Source organism: Aquarana catesbeiana, linkage group LG02, assembly GCF_042186555.1.
Source record: "Aquarana catesbeiana isolate 2022-GZ linkage group LG02, ASM4218655v1, whole genome shotgun sequence".
Taxonomy (NCBI): domain Eukaryota; kingdom Metazoa; phylum Chordata; class Amphibia; order Anura; family Ranidae; genus Aquarana; species Aquarana catesbeiana.
Genome location: NC_133325.1, coordinates 70,491,479 through 70,513,597, shown reverse-complemented (window position 1 = coordinate 70,513,597; position 22,119 = coordinate 70,491,479). Strand labels below are relative to the sequence as shown.

The 22,119-nt window shown below is 41.7% G+C and overlaps 1 protein-coding gene across 3 annotated transcripts in view; it reads left to right on the top strand.

Moving 5' to 3' along the window:
• The window catches only part of SESN3 (sestrin 3), a 180,980-nt gene that overhangs the window by 125,399 nt on the left and 33,462 nt on the right, over positions 1–22,119 (top strand). For all 3 annotated transcript variants that reach the window (XM_073613028.1, XM_073613026.1, XM_073613027.1), the window contains 2 exons: positions 858–1,005; positions 18,731–18,849. In XM_073613028.1, coding sequence (XP_073469129.1) covers positions 858–1,005; positions 18,731–18,849 — 267 coding nt within the window. The remainder of the gene's footprint in view (positions 1–857; positions 1,006–18,730; positions 18,850–22,119) is intronic.

Genomic DNA, 22,119 nt, shown 5'->3' with positions numbered 1-22,119 from the left:
AGAAACGTAATTTTCCTGTTTGTGTGATTGGCTCACTGATTTTCCCAGAAGTCTGCACTAAGGTACAAATCAGATTTCAGGCATCCCCTGCAAGAAAAATGTCATTTTTACTGAGATATTCCCAATAGGAAATCACTTCTAAATAGATGCAGACCCTGCAATTTTCCTCATTAGAGCTCTGCAGGTGCAGCAGCTGATTGAGAATTATGAAACCAGTCCCATTAGACTAATTTTTCATATGGACACAGAGAAACACACAGGGATTTCTTCGGAATAACAAAAGGTAGGAATCTGCAACAAAGTTTGATAAAATCACTGCAATGTACATAGATCACCCAGAGGGGAATGTTTTTTTTTTTTTTTTTTCCGCAACAAAAGTGGCGTTACTCTTTAACCGCTTGCCGACCAGCTCACGCTGATATACGTCGGCAGAATGGCACGTACAGGTAGATTAACATACCGGTCGCCATATGGTCCTGCACTGACGCGTTTCGTCATTACGGCTTCGTCTGAGGGTGTGGCCACAAAGCATGGTGCCCTGGTATTTGTAAGCCACCTAACCCTTAATTGCCCATAGATTCCTATTGATCTGACTCGCCGCAACCAGCAGGAAACCAGGCAATTTCAACGTATATTTTAAACATCGTTAGATTTTACATCTGAAGATTTCCTTCTTAAAGTAAAAGTTTATCACAAAACTAAATCCACAAAACTAAAACTAAAAAAAATTATTAAAAATGACCATCATAATTCATATATATAATATATATAACACAAAACATGAAAAAAATGCCATAGTGGTGCTGATTTTATATAGATAGACATGATAGACATCTGTTATACTCTCTGACTTGCAGAATGCCGACTATGAAAGTGAAATAGAAGTTTTGATGGAGAGAATGAAGAAACTCCAAGAAGAAAGAGAAGAGGAAGAAGCATCGCAGGAAGAGATGGCCACACGTTTTGAGAAAGAAAAGAAGGAAAGTCTGTTGGTTGTCTCCGGAGGTAATTTGAGATCTGTCATTTTCCAAGTGCTGAGCAAGGATATAACATTGACTCAGGCTATATTGCTATGAATGCTGGCTATCAGGGGGCTGGCATGATTACAGACAATGGAGCTCACTATTTCTCTAGAAAATACTGGCTTTAATGAGACCACAGCTGGTCAGTTTTGTAGATTGCAGATAAATTACTGAGGATTCTTCCAATACATTTCTTAACCCCTTCCCGCCGACCGAACGCATATATGCGTACTCGGCTTTCCGGGGTTATACCGGGATGATGCCCGCAGCTGCAGGCATCATCCCGGTACCGTTGTTTTCAGCGGGCGATCGGCTACCCGAGTATAACAACCGATGCGGCTAAAAGCCGCTCGGTTGTTATACCGGAGGAGCGGGAGGGGACATCCCCCCCCTCCCGCCGCCTCCCGCCGCTGTTACCGGGCCTCCCGTGCGATCGGGAGGCCCGGTGTCCGTTCCGCTGCCTTCGGCGGCTGGGGGCGGACTGGAACGAAGCTGCGAGCGGCTTCGTTCCAGCCTTCTTGCTGTAAACGCGGAAGCGACGTCATGACGTCACTTCCCGTTTACTCGGCTGCCAATGGCGCCGAATTTAAAAAAGTACACAGTATTCAGAATCGCCGTTTTCGGCGATCTGAATACTTTGAAGTGTAAAGGAGGGATCGGGGGTCTTTTAGACCCCCGATCCCTCCATAAAGAGTACCTGTCACCACATATTACTGTCACAAGGGATGTTTACATTGCTTGTGACAGCAATAAAAGTAAAAAAAAAAAAAAAAAAAATTTAAACACAATTTATAAAGTACAAAAATAAATAAAATAAATAAAAAAAAAAAAAAAAAGGAAGTCGCGCCCGCATATGTAAACGGTGTTCAAACCACACATGTGAGGTATCGCCGCGATCGTCAGAGCGAGAGCAATAATTCTAGCCCTAGACCTCCTCTGTAGCTCAAACCTGGTAACCGTAAAAATTTTTTAAAGCGTCGCCTATGGAAATTCAAAGGTACCGTAGTTCGTCGCCATTCCACGAGTGCGTGCAATTATAAAGGGTGACATGTTTGGTATCTATTTACTCGGCGTAACATCATCTTTCACATTATACAAAAAAATTGGGGTAACTTTACTGTTTGGATTTTTTAAAATTCATGAAAGTGTCACTTTTCCAAAAATTTGCGTTTAAAACACCGCTGCACAAATACCGTGTGATAAAAAATATTGCAACAATCGTCATTTTATTCTCTAGATTCTCTGCTAAAAAAATATATATAATGTTTGGGGGTTCTAAGTAATTTTCTAGCAAAAAATATGGATTTTAACTTGTAAACACCAAATTTCAAAAATAGGCTTAGTCATGAAAGGGTTAAAAGACCAGTGACCTCACAGACAATGCAACCTGTAAGCTCTCTAGGAAGCAGTGACATCAATGAGCCTATACGTTCTCTAGGAAGTGGTGACATCAATGAGCCTATACATTCTCTAGGAAATAGTGACATCAATGAGTCTGTGAATGTTCTAGAGAGCAGGAACATCAATGAGTCTATGTTCTCTAGTACATGCTAACACCATTGAACCTATGAATTTTCTAGGGAACAGTGACATCAGTGAGTCTGAGTTCTCTAGGATGCGGTTACCTGCAAAAGTCTACTAAGCTCTCTAGGGAGTGGTAACCTCTGCAAGCCTAAAAGAAGGGGTCACATCAATGAGCCTGTGAGTTCTCTAGGAAGCGGTGACCATAGTGAGCCTATGATTTATGTATGAAGCAGTGACTTCAATGAGCCTATAGGTTCTTTAGGAAGCCGTGACCTCCACAAGTCTATACATTCTATAACTTCCCTGGGAAGTGGTGACATCAATGAGTCTATAAGTTCTCTAGGAAGCACTGACCTCATCAAGCCTATAAGTTCCCTAGAAAGTGGTGACGACAAAGTCTGTCAGTTCTCTAGGAAGCAGCGACCTCAACAAGTCTATAGGTTCTGTTGGAAATGGTGATGACAAAGCCTATAAGTTCTCTAGGAAGTGATGACATTATTGAGCCTGTGAAATTTCTAGGAAGTAGTGATCTCATGCCTGTGAAATCACTAGCAAGTGGTGGTGTCAATATGCCTATAAGCTCTCCAAGGAAGTGGTGACAACAATGAGCCTATAGGCTCTCCAAGGAAGTGGTGACAACAGCGAGCATATAAGTTCTCTAGGAAGCAGTGCGAGTTCTCTAGAAACCACTGGCCTCAAAGAGACTGTGGCTAGTAAATCCTCTAGTTGTCTGTAACCGATTCCTTCATCCATGCTAACAGTGCCATTAGTTGAATGCCCCCTGCCAGGCTATTGTATTCTGACCACCAGCAGTTCCGGCTGACAGTACTTGAATAGTGCCTGCATCTGATTGGATGCAGGCGTTGTTGGGCTGACAATTTTCCAGCAGGGTCATTTCTTAAATTTCAGCCGTGCCAGCAGGAATCCGCTTACATTTGAGCAGTATATGGCCAGCTTTAGTTCTCTTTGAAATATTGACCTTGGAGACCTCACTTAGCCTATTTGTGTCTAGCTGATTTCCTTTTTCTTTAGAAGGCAGTGACATCAGTAAAAGTGCAACCTACAAGTTCTCTAGAAGAAAATGACATTACTGAGGATACTTCCTCAGAATTCTCTGACAACAAATAATATCAGATCATGGAGGCTGACCATGTTGTAGTACCATTTTTATCTTTGAGAATACAGCTTATCTATGTCCTGAAAACCTGTGATAAAACTGAGAAGGTCGTAGTCAGTGGAAATTTACAGCAAACCAACCAAAGGATACATGTAAAAGCAGCAAGTTGTTTGTCCAATATGTATGATACAGCAGGGGTCATATAGTGTGTGTGTGTGTGTGTGTGTGTATATATATATATATATATATATATATATATATATATATATATATATATATATATATACACACACACACACACTCTATATTACCACAAGTATTGGGACGTCTGCCTTTACACATAAATGAACTTTAATGGCTTCCCAGTCTTAGTCCGTAGGGTTCAATATTGCGTTGGCCCACCCTTTGCAGCTATAACCGCTTCAATTCTTCTGGGAAGGCTGTCCACAAGGTTTAGGAGTGTGTCTATGGGAATGTTTGACCATTCTTCCAGAAGCGCATTTGTGAGGTCAGGCACTGATGTGGACAAGAAGGCCTGGCTCGCAGTCTTCGCTCTAATTCATCCTAAAGGTTTTATATTGGTTTGAGGTCAGCACTCCACCCCAAACTCACTCATCCATGTCTTATAGACCTTGCTTTGTGCACTGGTCCAAATAATTTGATGGAGGGGGATTATGGTGTGGGGTTGTTTTTCAGGGGTTGGGCTTGGCCCCTTAGTTTCAGTGAAGGGAACTCTTAAGGTGTCAGCATACCAAGACATTTTGGACAATTGCATGCTCCCAACTTTGTGGGAACAGTTTGGGGATGGCCCCTTCCTGTTCCAACATGACTGCACACCAGTGCACAAAGTAAGATCCATAAAGACATATGAGCGAGTTTGGGGTTTGTTGCCTTGCCAAGTCTTTCTTGCGATTCATGACCATAGCAAAGACAACTGCTGTCATCATTCTTGGTATTACAGCCAGTGCCCAAATTTTGGTGAGCTCGCTGGTTCTCTAATCTCCAGTGCCTTCTCCATATACTCCCGTTGAGGATCTGCTTGCGCAGTGCTTTCCAAAACTGTGGACCTCAGGCTGGATCTTTGTCTGTCTCTGGCCCTTGGGGCAGTATTCTTCCCACTAATAAGAGGCACTAATCCTTCCAGTGACATCAACAATGAGGCATTATTCCTTCCACTGACACCAACAGGGATGCACCATTCCTACTGACACCAATAAGAGACCATGATTCCTTCCACTGTTACCAACAATGGGGCATCATTTCTCTCACTGATATAAACAATGTGTAAGGGATACTGAATGCTGGTATCCAGCAGCAGGGATGACCAGATCACTATAACTGTACTTAAGAAACTAGAATTAGAATTGGTATTATTAAAGTAAAATGTATTAATAGTGAAGCAAAAACCCATCCAATAATAGCAAACCGTATACAAGGCAAACGTGAAAATATATGGGAACAGTATATATGACCGAAGTGGCAGAGAACCTAACTAGCACAATAACTATACCTACAATATATACAAGAAAGGGGAAGCCCCAGATAAACAGGGCATAACCAGGATTGGGACTGGGAACATAGGGGAGCAGAGATGGGGTTACATGATACTGTATAAGGCAGGGATCAGGATAATCAGCAAGCAGGTATGTGGCAAACAGGCAAAATACTGAAGCAAGGATTAAAATCAAGGGAGGTGTTATATAGCTTCCCAGCAGCCAGCATCAGGTGGAGCCTAATTACCGTGATGGGAGACACTTGCTGGTGGCCACAAGTACTGCGCCCTTCAGCTCTAGAAACCATAGTGCCACCAGCAGGTCTTCCAGGTCCTGATGCAATGAAACACTATTCTCCTACTGACACCAAAGATGGGGAACTATTCCTTCCACTGACACCAACAACGGGGCCTAATTTTTCCCACTGATATAAACAATGATACAAAATTCCTACCACTGGCACCAAAGATGGGGCACTATTCTTCCCACTGATTCTAACGACGGGGGAGGACTACTTTTCCCACTGACACTAACGATGGGGCACTTTTTTCTCCACTAACACTAACAACAGGGAACTATTCCTCCCACTGACACCAACAACGGCACTTTTCCTCCCACTGACAGCAATGGTAGGGCACTGTTCCTCCTCTTCCTGACACCAACGACGGAGCACTATTCCTTCTGCTGACACCAACAACAGGGCACTATTGCTCCCACTAATACCAACAATGGGCACTATTCCCCCTCCTACTGACCACAAGTGCCATGTAATTTTATATTGTCTCCCTCTAACCACCAAGCCTTAGACATTTTCTACTCCCACTGACACTGGCCCATTTTGTACTTCCACTGGCCATAGCCCAGTCTCCCTAAAATCTAAAGAACAGAAAACTAGCCCTTCGTTTAGAATATTTGGAGACCCCAGCACTAGTGGATTGGAGCGGTACAATATTGAGTGTCTGCAGGCAACTGTGAGGCATGGTGGAGGTTCCTTGCAAGTTTGGGGTTCATTTCTGCAAATAGAGTTGGAGATTTGGTCAGGATCAGTGGTGTCCTTAATGCTGAGAAATACAGGCAGATAATTGTCCATCCTTCCATGCCACCAGGGAGGCGTGTGATTGGTCCCAAATCTAGTGTGCAGCAGGACAACAACCCCAAACATACAGCCAATGTCATTAAGAACTATCTTCAGCGTAAAGAAGAACAAGGAGTCCTGGAAGTGATAATTTGGGCCCTACAGAGCCCTGATCTCAACATTATCGAGTCTTCCTGGGATTACATGAAAGGACAGAAGGATTTGAGGCAGTCTACAGCCACAGAAGATCTCTGGCTAGTTCTCCAAGATGTTTGGAACAACCTACCAGCTGAGTTCCTTCAAAATCTGTGTGCAAGTGTACCTAGAAGATTTGATGCTGTTTTGAAAGCAAAGGGTGGTCATACCAAATATTGATTTGATTTGGACTTCTCTTCTCTTCATTTACTTTCCATTATTTAGTTTTTTGGTAAAAAAATCACCATTAACACTTCTATTTCAGGAAGCTTTCTTAATTTACAGCATTTTTTTTTACACCTGCCAAAAACTGTTGCACAACACTGTACATAGAGCATACTCCAGAGAGGGAAACCAGAAAGTTAGAGCTCAGCCCTGATTTTTATGTCTGCACAACACGTTAAGAGCAGTTTTCATGTTGGAGTCATGAACAGCAATATAGTGCAGGTGAGGGATTCCGAGTCCGCTCTGTACACCAAAAAAAAGGTTGGGTTAAGTTTGACTATAAGATACAGATCTGTGTCCCTAACCCCAGCCACAGTTGCATTTAACCTTGAGCTGGTTATACATTAAGTTATGTAAGAATGTGTCAGAATAATACACATTATATAATTAAAATGGGAAAAAAATGAACACTGCACACTGAGCTCATTCAAGAGAGGAGGCGGCTCTGCAGCCTAGTGTATTGACTGTAAAAACAAATTGAAAACATTTCTGCAGAACCTGGTGCTAGTCCAGGCCTCTTGATAGATTATGACCTTGAATTAGTCACTGTGACCTACTCTGCAAATTAGGCTAAGTGCTCTCCTATGTACCACATGTATATTTTATATCTGCATTATACAAATCACTGTAACTGTATTTGAGCTGGGGATATGCATTAAATTACCCAGGGCCTCCCGTGTGAAGGCATGGAAAAAAGGAAGCGCTGCTCAGATCAACCAATCACATTCCAGAGCAGGTGGTATTAAAGTGCATTGACAGTTATCAGGAGGTCCATTCATTAGGACTCATGTTTGTATGAGGTTTTTAAAAAAATTTTTTGTATTTTTGTATTTTTTTTTCCAAGCACATGATTTAGAGCCTGAGGCTCTAATTGGCTTGAAAAAGGTTGGGCCCTGTGACTATAGCGAATCAATATTCACTATTGTATTCCAGCTTCTCCTCCCGGCCCATCAGGACAGGAGGTGGATCGAGTTGGCCAGGAGGAGAAGCTGAGGAAGCCGTGGAGGGAATGTGCCATGGCACGATCAGTGTGGGAGGGCCCGTGGCGCGGTGGGGGGGGGGTGCCGTGGCGCGGTGAGTGCGAGGGACTGTGGTGCGGTGAGTCCGGGGACCGTGCCGTAGAGCAGTGAGTGCGTGGCACGGTGAGTGCGGGGACCGTGCCATAGAGCGGTGAGTGTGGAGGGGGGACCGTGGAGCAGTGAGTAAGGACATGGTGGGGTTTGTTTGCCCCCCCAAAAAAAGTTTATCACCGGACGCCACTGACCGCTACTTTTTATTGTTGCAAGAAGGTAAAGCTGGCCATACACAGGGTGACTTTTATCAGGAAGCGGACAACATGTGAGACGTGGGTGGCCCTGACAGAATCCTGCAGCCTGACATACTTTTCTGTGAGAATAGAAGGAGCTGATTGCAAAATTGTCGGTTGAAAAGCAGCTGCGTGCAATCATATGCAGTCACTGTTCCAGCATTCTGATAGCTGCAATGTTGGCTGTCAGAGGTACAATAGCTGGCAAAAGACAATCGTCCACCCACGCTGTTTAGTCCAAAGTTAAAGTGATTGTAAACGATCACCTTGTAAAATAACCCATTCCGTTTAAAATACAAATGAGGTGCAAAACATTTTTGTATACAGCCGTGGCCAAAAGTTTTGAGAATTACACAAATCTTAATTTTCACAAAGTCTGCTTTCTCCATTTTTATGATGGCAATTTGCATATACTCCAGAATTTTATGAAGAGTGATCAGATGGATTGCAATTAATTGCAAAGTCCCTTTTTGCCATGAAAATGAACTTAATCTCATAAAAAACATTTCCACTGCATTTGTGACAAACGCTTCAGGGTGCCCAAGAAAGTCCAGCGAGCCCCATGAACATTTTCCACAGTTGATTTAGCTGCGGGATCAGGGCACCACCAGTGCAGAGCTTGCTCAGGAATGGCAGCAGGCAGGTATATGTACATCTGCATGCATAGTGAGGAAAAGACTTTTGGAGGATGGCCTGGTGTCAAGAAGGGCAGCAAAGAAGCCACTTTTCTCCAGGAAAAACATCAGGGAGGGCAGACTGATATTCTGCAAAAGGTACAGGAATTGGACTTCTGAGGACTGGGGTAAAGTCATTTTCTCTGATGAATCCCCTTTCTAAAGTTTTGGAGAATCCAAAAAAAAAAACCTTGCCCGGAGAAGAAAAGGTGGGTGCTACCATCAGTCCTGTGTCATGCGAACAGTAAAGCATCCTGAGACCATACATGTGTGAGGTTGCTTCTCAGCCAAGGGAGTGGGCTCACTCACCATTTTGCCTAAGAACACAGCTATGAATAAAGAATAGTACAAAAACATCCTCCCAGAGCAACTTCTCCCAACCATCCAAGAACAGTTTGGTGATGAACAATGCCTTTTCCAGCATGATGGAGCACCTTGCCATAAGGCAAAAGTGATAACTAAGTGGCATAGGGAACAAAACATCACAATGTTAGGCCCATGGCCAGGAAACTCCCCAGACCTTAATCCAGGGGTCTTAAACTGGTGGCCCTCCAGCTGTTGCTAAACTACAAGTCCCATCATGCATCTGCCTGTGGGAGTCATGCTTGTAACTGTCAGCCTTGCAATGCCTCATGGGACTTGTAGTTTTGCAACAGCTGGAGGGCCACCAGTTTGAGACCAATGCCTTAATCCCTTTGAGAACTTGTGGTCAATCCTTAAGAGGCGGGTGAACAAAAAAACCCCACAAATTCTGACCAACTCTGAGCAGTGATTTTGCAAGAATGGGCTGCCATCAGTCAGGATGTGGCCCAGAAGTTGATCGACAGCATGCCAGTGAAAATTGCAGAGGTCTTGGAAAAGAAGGGTCAATGTGCATGGATCCATAAAAGGAATTCAGGTGGTTCTAAATGCTAAAGGTTTTTTTTTTTTTTTTTTTTTTTTTTTTTTTTTTACCTTAATGCATTCTCAGCATTAAGGTAAAAAAAACTTCTGGATATAGCTCTCCCCACCCCCCAAGACCAAAACCATTGCGCAGAGCAGATAGATATGACATGTTTGTTATTTTAAAAAAAAATGGCTGCAGGTGCTGATCAAATGAAAAATTTCAAGCAATCCTGTTAAACAGAAGTTGTCGACTTCTCTCGAGTGGGAACGGCCATGGATGGATTGAATTGCGGCCGGTTCCTGCTGAACTGGCAAAATTTTGATCCATCTATGACTAGCAAAATTTTGATCCATCTATGATTAGCACTAGCAAATTTTTTTATTACTTTATTAGATATCTTAAAACATGGTATTTGTAATATACCCTTTTTTAATTTTACATACATCTGGGAATGTGGAATTCTCTAGTGCTGAAGGGGGTAAGCGGAACTAGGCAGGGTTAATTCATCATTTCCCTAAGTTCCTGCAGATATAGAAATGCTCTTTTCTTCTAATCAGACTGGTGACAGTGATATGTGTGGCGATTCACTGATAGGTGCCCACATCTAAGCAGCAGCAAGGGTGACAATAATGTCCTGATTTCACTGCAGATGAAAAAGCGTTGTCACCCCATCAAAGAATGGGCCTATCCAATAGTTCTGCTAGCAATAACAACAGGGGTTTGCAGACTATTCCAGGGATCACTTAGTTGTGTGGACAGCCTACTTCACATATGTGGTTTTATAGTTTGTAAAAGGAAAAATTTGAAGACTAGACCGCGCTCATACAAATACAGAAATATTTTCAATAAACAATAAAGCAAATGCATAAAAAAAGTCCAAATCAAATGCTCAGTGCAAATAAATACATCCAAAGTGGATGAAAAAAGTGTTGAAAAGGGGAGAGTGACACCCAGGAAATAATACAGTGCTTTTCCTGAATGCACCCAGCACACTCGGCAGAAATACATGACCTTTTTTTTTCTCAAAGAAGGTCAAAGATCGCTTAGGGTATCTCCAGCAGGTGTACTTGACCAACCAGCGATATCCTGAACACATGGACAACTGAACACCACCATCTGCTATAAAGTGTTCCTGTGCCTCTAAAAGATCCTGTGCATACCTCACATGCATAGGGAAGATGTAAAGGAACTTCTCATAGTGTAGTCAATTAGAAATTTATTAAAAATCATTTAAACATGCACTTATATCAATATCAATATACTTAGGCGTAGAAATGGAAACTGGAAGCACCAGATTGAGCTCCACCTGCGCTCCAGCTACCAGAAATGATGTGTTCTGGAAGCCCCGTCCAACGCATTTCGCCAGCAACGTCTGAGGCCATCAGGGGTCGCACCACAAGGAAACTGGCAGGCTATGCCTTTGTGATGTCACCAGACCGACATCCACTTTCAAGAGTGACACCATAATTTATCTTGATTGAACTCAATTCATTCAATCAAGATGAATTATGGTGTCACTCTTGAACTTTATTACACATTTGCTTTATTGTTTATTGAATAATATCTGTATTTGTATGAGCACGGTTTGGTCTTCAAATTTTGCTTCTACATCTTTGGCTTTTTTAAGCTGGAAGATGTGCAGCTCTACAATATTTTTCCAAATTTTTTACATTTATTTGACAGTATTGGTTTTGTGATGAGTATATTTTGTTACACTTAAGTGCATTTTATGTGGTGTTTTGCATGAGTGTAAATTATTATTTTGAGTGACTTTATATTTTGCATATAATTTGGTCCTTATGGGTAAGGCTTGTACAGATGAAGCAACATTTTGCTTTGCTTTTCCACTTTAATTTTTCTTTGCAATGTAGTTTTAAACTCCGATATGAACACTTCAACTTCTGCAAAGTAGCTGTATGTGTAACAATGGGCCTCACCGCCCTGCAGAGCACAGATGACTGGGGTAAAGGTTTCACTTCACATAGGTAACATTTGCATTTCTTTAAAACAGAGCCCCTAGGTAATGTTTGATAACAAGAGACAGCCTTTAGCTTGTTATGTTTACATGGTACGTCATGTTTTTTTTTTTAGCTACTTTATTTACTGAAGAAAACCTGTAATTCTAGATATTCTATATTGGCTTGGATTCTGTATTGGCTTGACAACATTTCCATGTTTTGGGGCACCCTGCAGCTGATGCTGCTTCGAGGGAAATAACGATTAAACTAGAAAACCTTGACCAATTTTTTTTTTAGTTGCCACCCTAAGATGAGCTGGCATGAGGGGGTGCCTGTATGTGCCTCTCCATAGACTGGACATTTGTGGTTATGCTGTAAACTGGTAAAAAAAAAAATTGCTAATCATTTGGATTGTACCTGCAAATCTAGTCATTGTCTGAGAACAGTCCCACACGTGGAAGAATTTAAATAGGCTCTGTGTGTGGCCATTTCATATTACCATAGCTGTGCAGGCCTGGACCATCTGTTCTCATAATGCAGGAGCTATATATAATAATAAATCCAAAAATGAAATCGCACTGAAAAGCATATAAGCAGCTGGCAAGACAAATAAATTGTGTACAAGTGAAATAAAAAAAGTAATGCCGCACTAATATACTCCTAAACAGCAATAAACAAAAATTGTTCAATATAAATATATATTAAATAAAAATAGTCCCAAAAGGATGATCAGTAGTTCCAAAGATGATAGCAGTGATATAAAATGTCCCAAAAAGAAAGTGAATCAGTGAAGAAGATCCTGGTGTACACCATGAATTCTCCAAGTTCTCTAATCAAAAATACATTTATACTTTAATAGATAGACCCTATTAAAAGGGATAAGCATTCTACTGATCACCACCACATCCTCATGAGTACCTTATCGGTAGACGGAATTAACCAGCATGAAAAGAAAGCCGGAAGAGCCACATAGTCTAAAACCGTATGGGCATTTTATTAAAACAAGTACAGACTACTTACGATATCGTAAAGACAAATAATCCTGGGAATTGGAAGACCACTTCCTGGTTTTGGAGTGCGTGATGACATCTCGAGCAGTAGCTTCACCCTACGCGTTTTGTCGCATTCGACAAAATGCAGGAGCCGTATATGGCTACAATATGGCTTACTCTAGGCAAGGTTAGTAAAAGGTGATAGGTGATACTGCATAATAGAAGAGGGACAGCAGAAAAAAAAAAGAACAAGTGGTCCATTGAATCTGCCCCGTATTTCTTTTTTCTTTTTTTTTTTTTTTTTTTTTAGTATAAATCTTTGATTGTCCCAAGCATGTTTCAATCCACTTACTGTTGACATTCTCTCTACCTCTGCTCGAAGTCTATTCCAAGCGTCAACTAACCTTTCGGTAAAATAATACTTTCTAAGTAGTTCTTACTTTTGAACTTTCCTTCTGCTAGTTTGAGGTCATGTTCCCGTGTTCTTGCTCTTGGCTTCATATTGAGAATACTGCCAGTTGATTGACTTTTGAAAAGTTCTTAGACTTCAAAACAGTTTGCTCTAAACTGGATAAGCTGGCCTCCTGAATGAAGGAATTGTGTAGCTTTGAATAGGTTGGAGAGCAAAATTTAAGAGAAGAAAAGTCAAGATGTTTATTTCTATTCTTTTATTTATTCAGATTTTTTAAGGAAAATGTTCCAACGCATTTCGGGGGCTTATGAGTCTGCCGAGGACTTCTGAGATGAAAACAGAACAGACCGTGCATGACTTTTCCAGCACGCTTTCCAGCTAGAAAAAAAATTGAATTACAATTTGCATTAAAAAAAGAATTTTTAGTTGAGAAACAAAACCCTGCAGGACTCTGCTGGACTTGACAGGTTGGCTTTTTGGCATTTCATTCCAAAACACCCTCTTTTAACATTATGCTAACAGAGATCACGGCATATCCTAGCCCATTGTCAAGATTGAACTGGTTCTTGTTAACGCATTTCAGTTCAAACCTCTGTTTACTAATCACATTGATGCAATGTGTTATAAACACGAAATGTCAACATTTCGCAGAACATGGACTTCCACTTTCCGAGGACAATGTAAATCTTCCCCACTGTAATTATTCTGTTAAAGAATAAGTATAGCGTGATTCCAGGGCTGGGGTGATTATTGCAGTTTACCTTCAAAACAATGTTAATGCTGCTTTCTCATTTTACAAGCTTCCATACAGTAAAACCTTGGTTTGAGAGTAACGTGGTTTGAGAGCACTTTGCAAGACAAGCAAAATTTTTAAATAAAATTTAACCTGATATACAAGCGATGTCTTGATATACAAGTAGCGTCATGTCACCAGAGTATAAAAGAGAAGAGAGGCGCCTCTAAGTGTAGCAATGTGGTTACATTTAGCAACATATTACTACGCTTAGAGGCGCTTCGCTTCCTATTAATACTCTTTAGCTCCTGCTGGATTTAGATTCTCATCACCTTGTGGAGGCTTCTATTTGTTGATGGACCTTTTATAGTTGCACAACTTGGTCACATTGTTATAATCTTTTTATATGGACTATAAACTGAAGGACCTATGAATAAATGGTTGTGGAACAAATCATTTGAGTTTCCATTATTTCTTATGGGGAAATTTGTTTTGATATACAAGTGCTTTATATTACAAGCATGTTTCTGGAACGAATTAAACTCGCAGTCCAAGGTTTTACTGTATTTTGTTACTGTATTAGATATAAATATTTGGAGATCACCTAGAAGGACCTCTTAGTGGGTCGGTGCAATTACTTTAGTCTGCTCATAAGTGGCGGCTGGTGATAAAAATTTTTGGAGGGACACAAACAAACTCCTCCAGGTCCTTACCTGCAAAAAGAGCCTCCAGCCTGGGCTGTCATGGCTCTCCTGATACCCAACAGCTTCCGTGTTCCAAATCTTCAGCCTTCTGATTGGCCAGGATGAAAATCCAGAAACCGTAAGTTGATGCAATGTCAAATTTTTATTCACTAAAATCAAAAGGGGGGGAGGGGGGGTTCGGAGTGTAGAGGACAACAAAAAACAAGCCAATTAGAGCCTCAGGCTGTAATCACATGCTTGTTAAAATTTTATAGACCTAATAAACACCTATTTGTTCGGCGCCTCGCACAGTGCACTGCACACACATAGAACAATTTATTTTTAAATAAGTGATAATATGACTAACTTTTTTTTAACATTAAGACTAGGGCTGAAACAACTAATCGATTAATCGACAACTAATCGATTATGAAAATAATCGATTACTATTTTCATAATCGATTAATCGGCCAGTAACATAATGGGGTTAAAAAAAATTAAATTGAGCCTTTTATAGTACAAAAAGAGCAAATAATCGCTACTGTAAATGTTACTTTCACAGTTCTACAGTACAAAAAATGAACCCCTTACAATAGAGATTATCTGCTTTTTTTGTACTATAAAAGGCTAATTTTAGGGGTTTTTTTAACCCCATTATGTTACTAAACGTCTTAGACTGGTTCACATCTATGTGTTTTTTGGTGCTTTTTGCAGAAACGCACTGCAGTTCATTTACATGGTTTCCTATGGGACACGTTCATATCTATGCTTTTTTTTAGCCGCTGCTTATTTGGAAAGGTTCAGGGACTTTTTTTATGCAAAACTGTGCTTTTTTGGTTCAATACACTTCAATGGAAAAGCTGCAGAAAAGCATGTAATGCGTTTTTGTAGCAATTTGTGTTTTTTAATCTGCCCAACAACAAATTGGCCAAAAAATGCAAAAAAATGCAAATTGCAGCAAAATCACGTGTGCAAAAAGCACTGCAGAAACATATCAAAAGCAAACTGCATAGGTGTGCACCGAGCCTTATGCTGGTCACATAGATACATTTTCAGAAGAGAATATTCAGACGAAAAATCTTTGTACGTTCGCTGAATGAAAGAATGTTTGAAATTTTCACTTGTTTTTAAAATAAAAAAAAAATTGATCTCTGAGTCTGATGATATTTACCAGATTCATCCTTCTTTAATAGTATATATCCTCTAATAGCATACACAGTATATCTCTCCTCTAATAGTATATACAGTACATCTTCTCTGTCTGTTATTCTCAGAGTGGATTAGATATTTTGCTCCTAACCATATAGTTATTTTTATTTACCACTGCATAGAGATATTTAAGAATAAATTGCCTTTTTTTAAAACTTTACATATTAACTAAATTATACACAACTCTTTTTTTTTTTTTTTGCTTATCAACCGATTAATCGAAACAATAATTGGCCAACTAATCGATTATGAAAATAATCGTTAGTTGCAGCCCTATTTAAGATGCCCCTTATGGACCGGCCGCCACTGCTGCTCATGTTTCTTTAGTAAGATAAAGTATCTGCCATACAGGCACTGCAATGTTTTCAATGAGTCGGCTGACTCAGGGACTTGTGTTGTGGGAAGAAGCTGTAAAGCATGACCATAGTGTAGTTCTTCTGGAGCTGTGATTTTTAAAAGCAGACCATTCCAACAACAAAAAAAATGAAAGAAAGATCATATGTGAATTTAACATAATTATTATTATAATACAGGATTTATATAGTGCCAACAGTTTGTGTAGAGCTTTGGAGCATGAGGGCAATCAGTACAGTTACAATACAATTCAATACAGGAGGAATCAGAGAGCACTGCTCATTAGAGCTTACAATCTAAAGGGAGGTTTAAGGGATACAAAAGGGGGGGGGGGTGAGATCATGGAGAAAGTGAAAGTACAGATCTTAAGTGGAAGCAGGATAGGCTCCTCTAAATAGAAGGATTTTCAGGGATCTTCTAAAAGTGGACAGAGTAGGAGATAGTCGGACAGATTGGGGTAGGGAGTCCCAGAAGATAGGAGAGGCTCGGAAGAAGTGCCAGATAGGAGGAGGTGACAAGGGACCTAGAGAGCATAAGGACTTGGGAAGAACAAAGAATGTTTTGGTTGTTATTTTGATACTAGGTTAGTGATGTAGCATTAAAAACAGAGTTGTGGATGGCTTTATTACTTATTGTTAGTATTTCAAATTGAACTTGTTGCGTGGTCAGAAGCCAGTGGAGGGGCTGGCAGAGAGGGTTACCTGTAAAAGCCTTTCTTGGATTTCCCAGCTGCTCCATAAAAGCAGGGAAAGAGGTGTGGAAGCTGGGCCAGCACAGAGAGTTTTTAGACATTCCCAGGTGTGTACTGCTGTCTTTCACAAAACGACTTATATTTATTTTTTTCAAACAAGAAATTCTCTGATTGATCGAGGTAGAGAGATACTACAGCAACGCCACAATCTTCGCCACCAAACGGCCTTGTATTCTTTAAAAAAAAACAAAGAGTTCTATAAATGGTGGCAGTGCCGAGCAAGCAACTCCCTGTGGTCAGTGTGCAGAGAGATAGGTGCTCGGCACAGGACCCAGAAGATTGTGGTTATCACTATAGGGGCACCAACTACTACAGGGATTCTCAGCTTCCTCAGCAGCCCCTCAAATCTGAGGTATACATACTTACATTGGTCCAAGCTGGATGGCTACAGTTGTGTTACAAAGTAATCTTGGAAAGCTTAGATAGGAGAAGCGTTCTAGAACATAGGTTTAAAAATCAAGTTTGCCTCTAATCTTGTTTAATGTGATTTATACTTTTTGCACATATCTCTTCCCCTTCCCAAACGATGTTTTGATTGGTTAATGAAGCAGTGTCCATGAAGCATCCCTCGTGACGGTTAGCAAATGCTCATTAACAGCTAGCAAAGGCCATATGTCGCAGCACTGTGGACAGCTTGTGAGGAGCTGTCTGAGAATCACCACCAAGGTCACATTCAGTCAGCCAGTCGGTAATTAGCTCCATGGAAGTTGGTTACGCAATGTAGCCACCTGCCTCTGCAGGAATAGAGGACACTTTCTACAGATAGAGGAACGCTATTTGCTTAGTAAAACATTGTTAGAGCTGTAGAGAATTGCTTGGCTACGGTAAACACGGACCATGGACTGGCTACAATTACCCATAGCCTACCTAGATGCTGAACAATAAAACTGACATTTATGTACTATCTTAAAAAGGAATTGAGTCCATGAATGAGTGCAGAAGCCACATACTGAACGGCACTATACCAAGAACCTTCCGCACTAAGCCAAGAAATCTTGAGCACTATACCAAGAAATCTTGAGCATTATACCAAGAAATCTTGAGCACTAAACCAAGAAATCTTGAGCACTATACCAAGAAATCTTGAGCACTAAACCAAGAAATCTTGAGCACTAAACCAAGAAATCTTGAGCACTAAACCAAGAAATCTTGAGCACTAAACCAAGAAATCTTGAGCACTAAACCAAGAAATCTTGAGCACTATACCAAGAAATCTTGAGCACTAAGCCAAGAACCTTGAGCACTAAACCAAGAATCTTCTGTACTATTGCTTTAGCATTTTTACTTTAAATCTAAACTCCAGCCAAACCGCTAAATACATATAAGGGATCCATAAAAAACTGCACCGCTTCAGACCCTTAACGTTGTCCTTCATGGTGGTATTTTGTGCTAGCCAGGGAGCCTGTCTCCAATACTAGTACTGTAACTGTGATGAAGGTTGTACACCAAAAACTACACTGGGTAAAACATAATTCAAGCACAATCGACCAGCAGTGAGTTCCTGACCAGGAGCTGCACATCTGATGCTTTGCATCCCAATGGACTTAGTCATAGTGGTCGGCCCATAGGGGTAAAATGCATCAGCCATATATAAGGGATCTCTTTTGTGTGCAAAAAGATTTATATCTCTACACCGTGTTCTGATATTTTACAAAGCCTTGCAAGACAGCACAGCCATGTTTTTGCAGGCTGTGGCTGGACAGCCCTGAACGCTGTACTGAGTGGTACTCGTGTTTAGGGCCCTATGCGTTCACAGACAAATACCCGGAATGCAGATCCTCTTCATTCTGGGCATTCATCCCCGAACACACAGAGCCCTTAAAACAAGTACTACTCATTACAGCATTCAACCCCATCCAGCCTCAACCTGCCAAAGTCATTGACAGGCTGCAGACAGTGGGGCTGGATGCTGCACCTGTCCCACCCAGGAGAGGGATGCACAGCAGCTAGAGGCCCCTATTTGTAAGGGGCCTAAGGGGTGGAAATGTGAGATACCATTGCATCATGTCATTTAATTGACAGGCTGTATCCTTATGAATTTTGCATATTTAGGAGAACGTGGCTATTTCTTTTTTTTTTTTTTTTTTTTTTTTAACTTTTTTTATCTACTTTTTTACACAGCATTTGAAGATGACGTGGTTTCGATGTCCAACGCCTCCCGCTATATTGAAGACCCTGGATTTGGATATAAAGATTTTGCAAGAAGGGGAGAGGAACATCTGCCTACATTCCGAGCACATGTATGTGTCTGTAGTTTTGTTTACATACTTTATTTATTTATATTATTTATTTTATTTAAGCGCATTTGTGAGGTCAGGCACGGATGTTGGACAGAAGGCCTTTCTCGCAGCTTCCGCTCTAATTCATCAGGACTGCACAGGTCAGGACTCTGCGCAGGACAGTCAAGTTCCTCCACCCCAAACTCGCTTATCCATGTCTTTATGGAGCTTGCTTTGTGCACTGGTCCAAATCATTTGGTGGAGGAGAGATTAAGGTGTGGGGTTGTTTTTCAGGGGTCTGGCTTGGCCCCTTAGTTCCAGTGAAGGGAAGTCTTAAGGCGTCAGCATACCAAGACATTTTGGACAATTTCACGCTCCCAACTTTGTGGGAACAGTTTGTGCATGGCTCCTTCCTTTTCCAACATGACTGCACACCAGTGCACAAAGAAAGGTCTATAAAGACATGGATGGGCGAGTTTGGGGTGGAGGAACTTGACTGGTCTGCACAGAATCCTGACCTCAACCGCATAGAACATGAATTGGGATGGGATGAATTGGAGCGGAAACTGCAAGCCAGGCCATCTCGTCCAACATCCATGCCTAACCCAAAAATTAATTTCTGAATCTCTCGCTCTTTTTTCTTTCTCTCTTTCTCTCTCTTGGGTCTGTTGCAAAATTTCATACCTGGAGATCCTGCCACTGAAATTCCTTCCTATTTCATCCTGCCAACACTAAGTTATTGCCTTGCAATTAGCCTGCTGTGCAAGCGTCTTCTGTTGGTTTTTGGACTACCTATCTGACTGGTGTGATAGGCAACCCGACAGCCAACTGAATGAGTGCACATGGCAGGCTGACAACGCTAACAAAATTTGCTAAATGAGATAAGGCAATCAATTGCCCTAGAATGAAATTCATATATACACAGCGCTGCTCACTACCCAAATTCTTCTCGTACACAAAAACACAAATTAACAAAAGTCCATATATAACCAAGTGCATATTAAATCAACTTGTGTAGATTAAAATTAAAAAAAAAACAAAAAAAAAAAAAAACAAGAAATACTTGAAAAACATAAAAAAAAAAAACAAAAACAAAAAACAGTCTTGCTGATTGCGAGGTTGCAACTTAGTATTGTCAGCATCAAACAGAAAGTGCTGCTACTGCAAGGTTCCCCGGGTAGGAGACTTTGCAACAGTATCACAAAAATTAGTTTTCTAAAGAACATGGTATACATTGAGGCATAGCACCAAACATACTGAAAAATCAAATTTTGCATCGATCGTAAGAACCATCCCTTGCGCTTATTGTTTATTTAAAGTACTTTTCCCTTATCGTCTTTCAGGACAGCACATGAGAGAGAGGCTCCACCCACTAGGAAACACAAACTCCACCACATTTTAAAAGGAGGCTCCTCTCCACAGCTCGTCAGTTTTTGTGTTTCCTCCGGCAAGGGAACACCTAGTAGGGGCCGGGGTCTCTTATGGTGCTATCCTGAGAGGCCAGGCTGCCTACCCCACCATACCTATCTTTTTCCTCCAGAGAGTCCGATTCTCCCACACCGCGCCACAGGGTTGCTGGTAAGTGGGCTCCTTTTTTCTCTTCATTTGCTCATGATGAGCTGGACCGTTCTTGGAGCCGCTCCTTAGGCGGCGGCAGCCGTTCGCGGGCTTTTTTGAAACCGCGTGTCGGCGTTACTGGCCGCCGCCATCTTGGAAGAGTACAGACTCGACCGGTCGGAAGTGAGGTATCCGACGAGGGGAAGGCGCTAGGAACGGGCGCATCATTTCCGATCGGAAGTGGCGCAGAGGAAGAAGGGAGGAGCGGTCCTGGTGCCTATATTCCGGTTCCGGTCGGGCGCAACGGCGTTTTTTGACTCCGGAACCGACGTTCGTAAGAGCCACCGATCGGTGCAGCACCACTATGGATTCTGTGGCAGCTGCATGTGGGACAGGCACAGGCACCAGCAAGGCCCAGGTAAGAGGCTATAGTGAATATCCTGGTTACTTTGGTGCCCCTCTCACAAATGTTTTTTTCCCCCTTGGTGGCTGGGGCCTGTCTGGGCACATGGGGTTAACTGTTGTTCCTCCTGTGCACCTGTGGTGAGTCCGTTAGGAGGAAGCTTTGGCTTAATGAATGCTGGTGTTTTTTCTCTTTTGTCATTTTTTTCTGGCAGGCTAAGAGCTCTGAACCAGCCATTAAAAAGAGATGCCCCTCATGTAAAGCAAAGTTACTGGAGGGTTGGAAGAAGACTTTATGCCAAATTTGCATTGACTCCTTAGTCAAGGAAGAGGCTTCTTCTGCGTGCAGCGACATAATCGCATCAGTTAAGAAAGAGCTAGATGCTACTATACAGGCTTTTCGCTCTTCTCTTGTAACACCAGCATTAAGTCAGGCAACTACCTCAGACCCCTCTCAGGACTCACACTTAACCCCAACGGTAGAGGCTGAGGCTGGCCCAACTACCCAAAAGGGGTATTCCCCCTCATACTCTGGAGAAGAGGAGGAGGAGGATGAGGAAGAGGCAGATGCACCTTCTAGATACAAACTGTCCTTGGAACAAGTAGACAGTCTGTTGAAAGCAATTTATGCAACATTGGGAATGGAGGAAGAAAAAAGAGAATTATCGCTGCACGATAGAATGTATGAAGGGCTTGGTGAAGCATCAGGTCGCACTTTCCCTGTACATTCGGTAATCTCGGAGACCATTAAGAAAGAATGGGCTGACCCAGAGAGAAAACCCTTTTTCCCAAGAGCTCACAAGAGGCGTTTTCCATTTAATGATAATCCTGAGTCACTTTGGAATAAAGTCCCGAAGTTGGATGCAGCTTTTTCCCAAGTATCTAGATCAACAGATCTGGCATTCGAGGACATGGGTACTTTGAAGGATCCTATGGATAAGAAGGCGGACCAACAGCTTAAAAAAGCCTGGCAGTCCATTGTAGGGAATCTCAAGACTGCTATGGCTATGACCTGTGTCTCCAGAAACATGGAGTTCTGGCTGAATCAGCTAAAAGCACATATTATAGCTGATTCACCCAAACAGGAGATTCTAGATTCCTTCCCAACCCTTATAGCAGCTGTAGCATATATTTCTGACGCCTCTGCAGATTCTATAAGAATGTCAGCTAGGTCAGGGGCCCTGACCATTGCAGCCAGGAGAGCGTTGTGGTTAAAGACATGGCCTGGGGACGCAGCTTCCAAAAATAAGTTATGCGGAGTGCCATTTTTGGGAGATCAGCTTTTTGGTCCTGATCTAGAATCTATTTTGGATAGAACAGCTGATAAAAAGA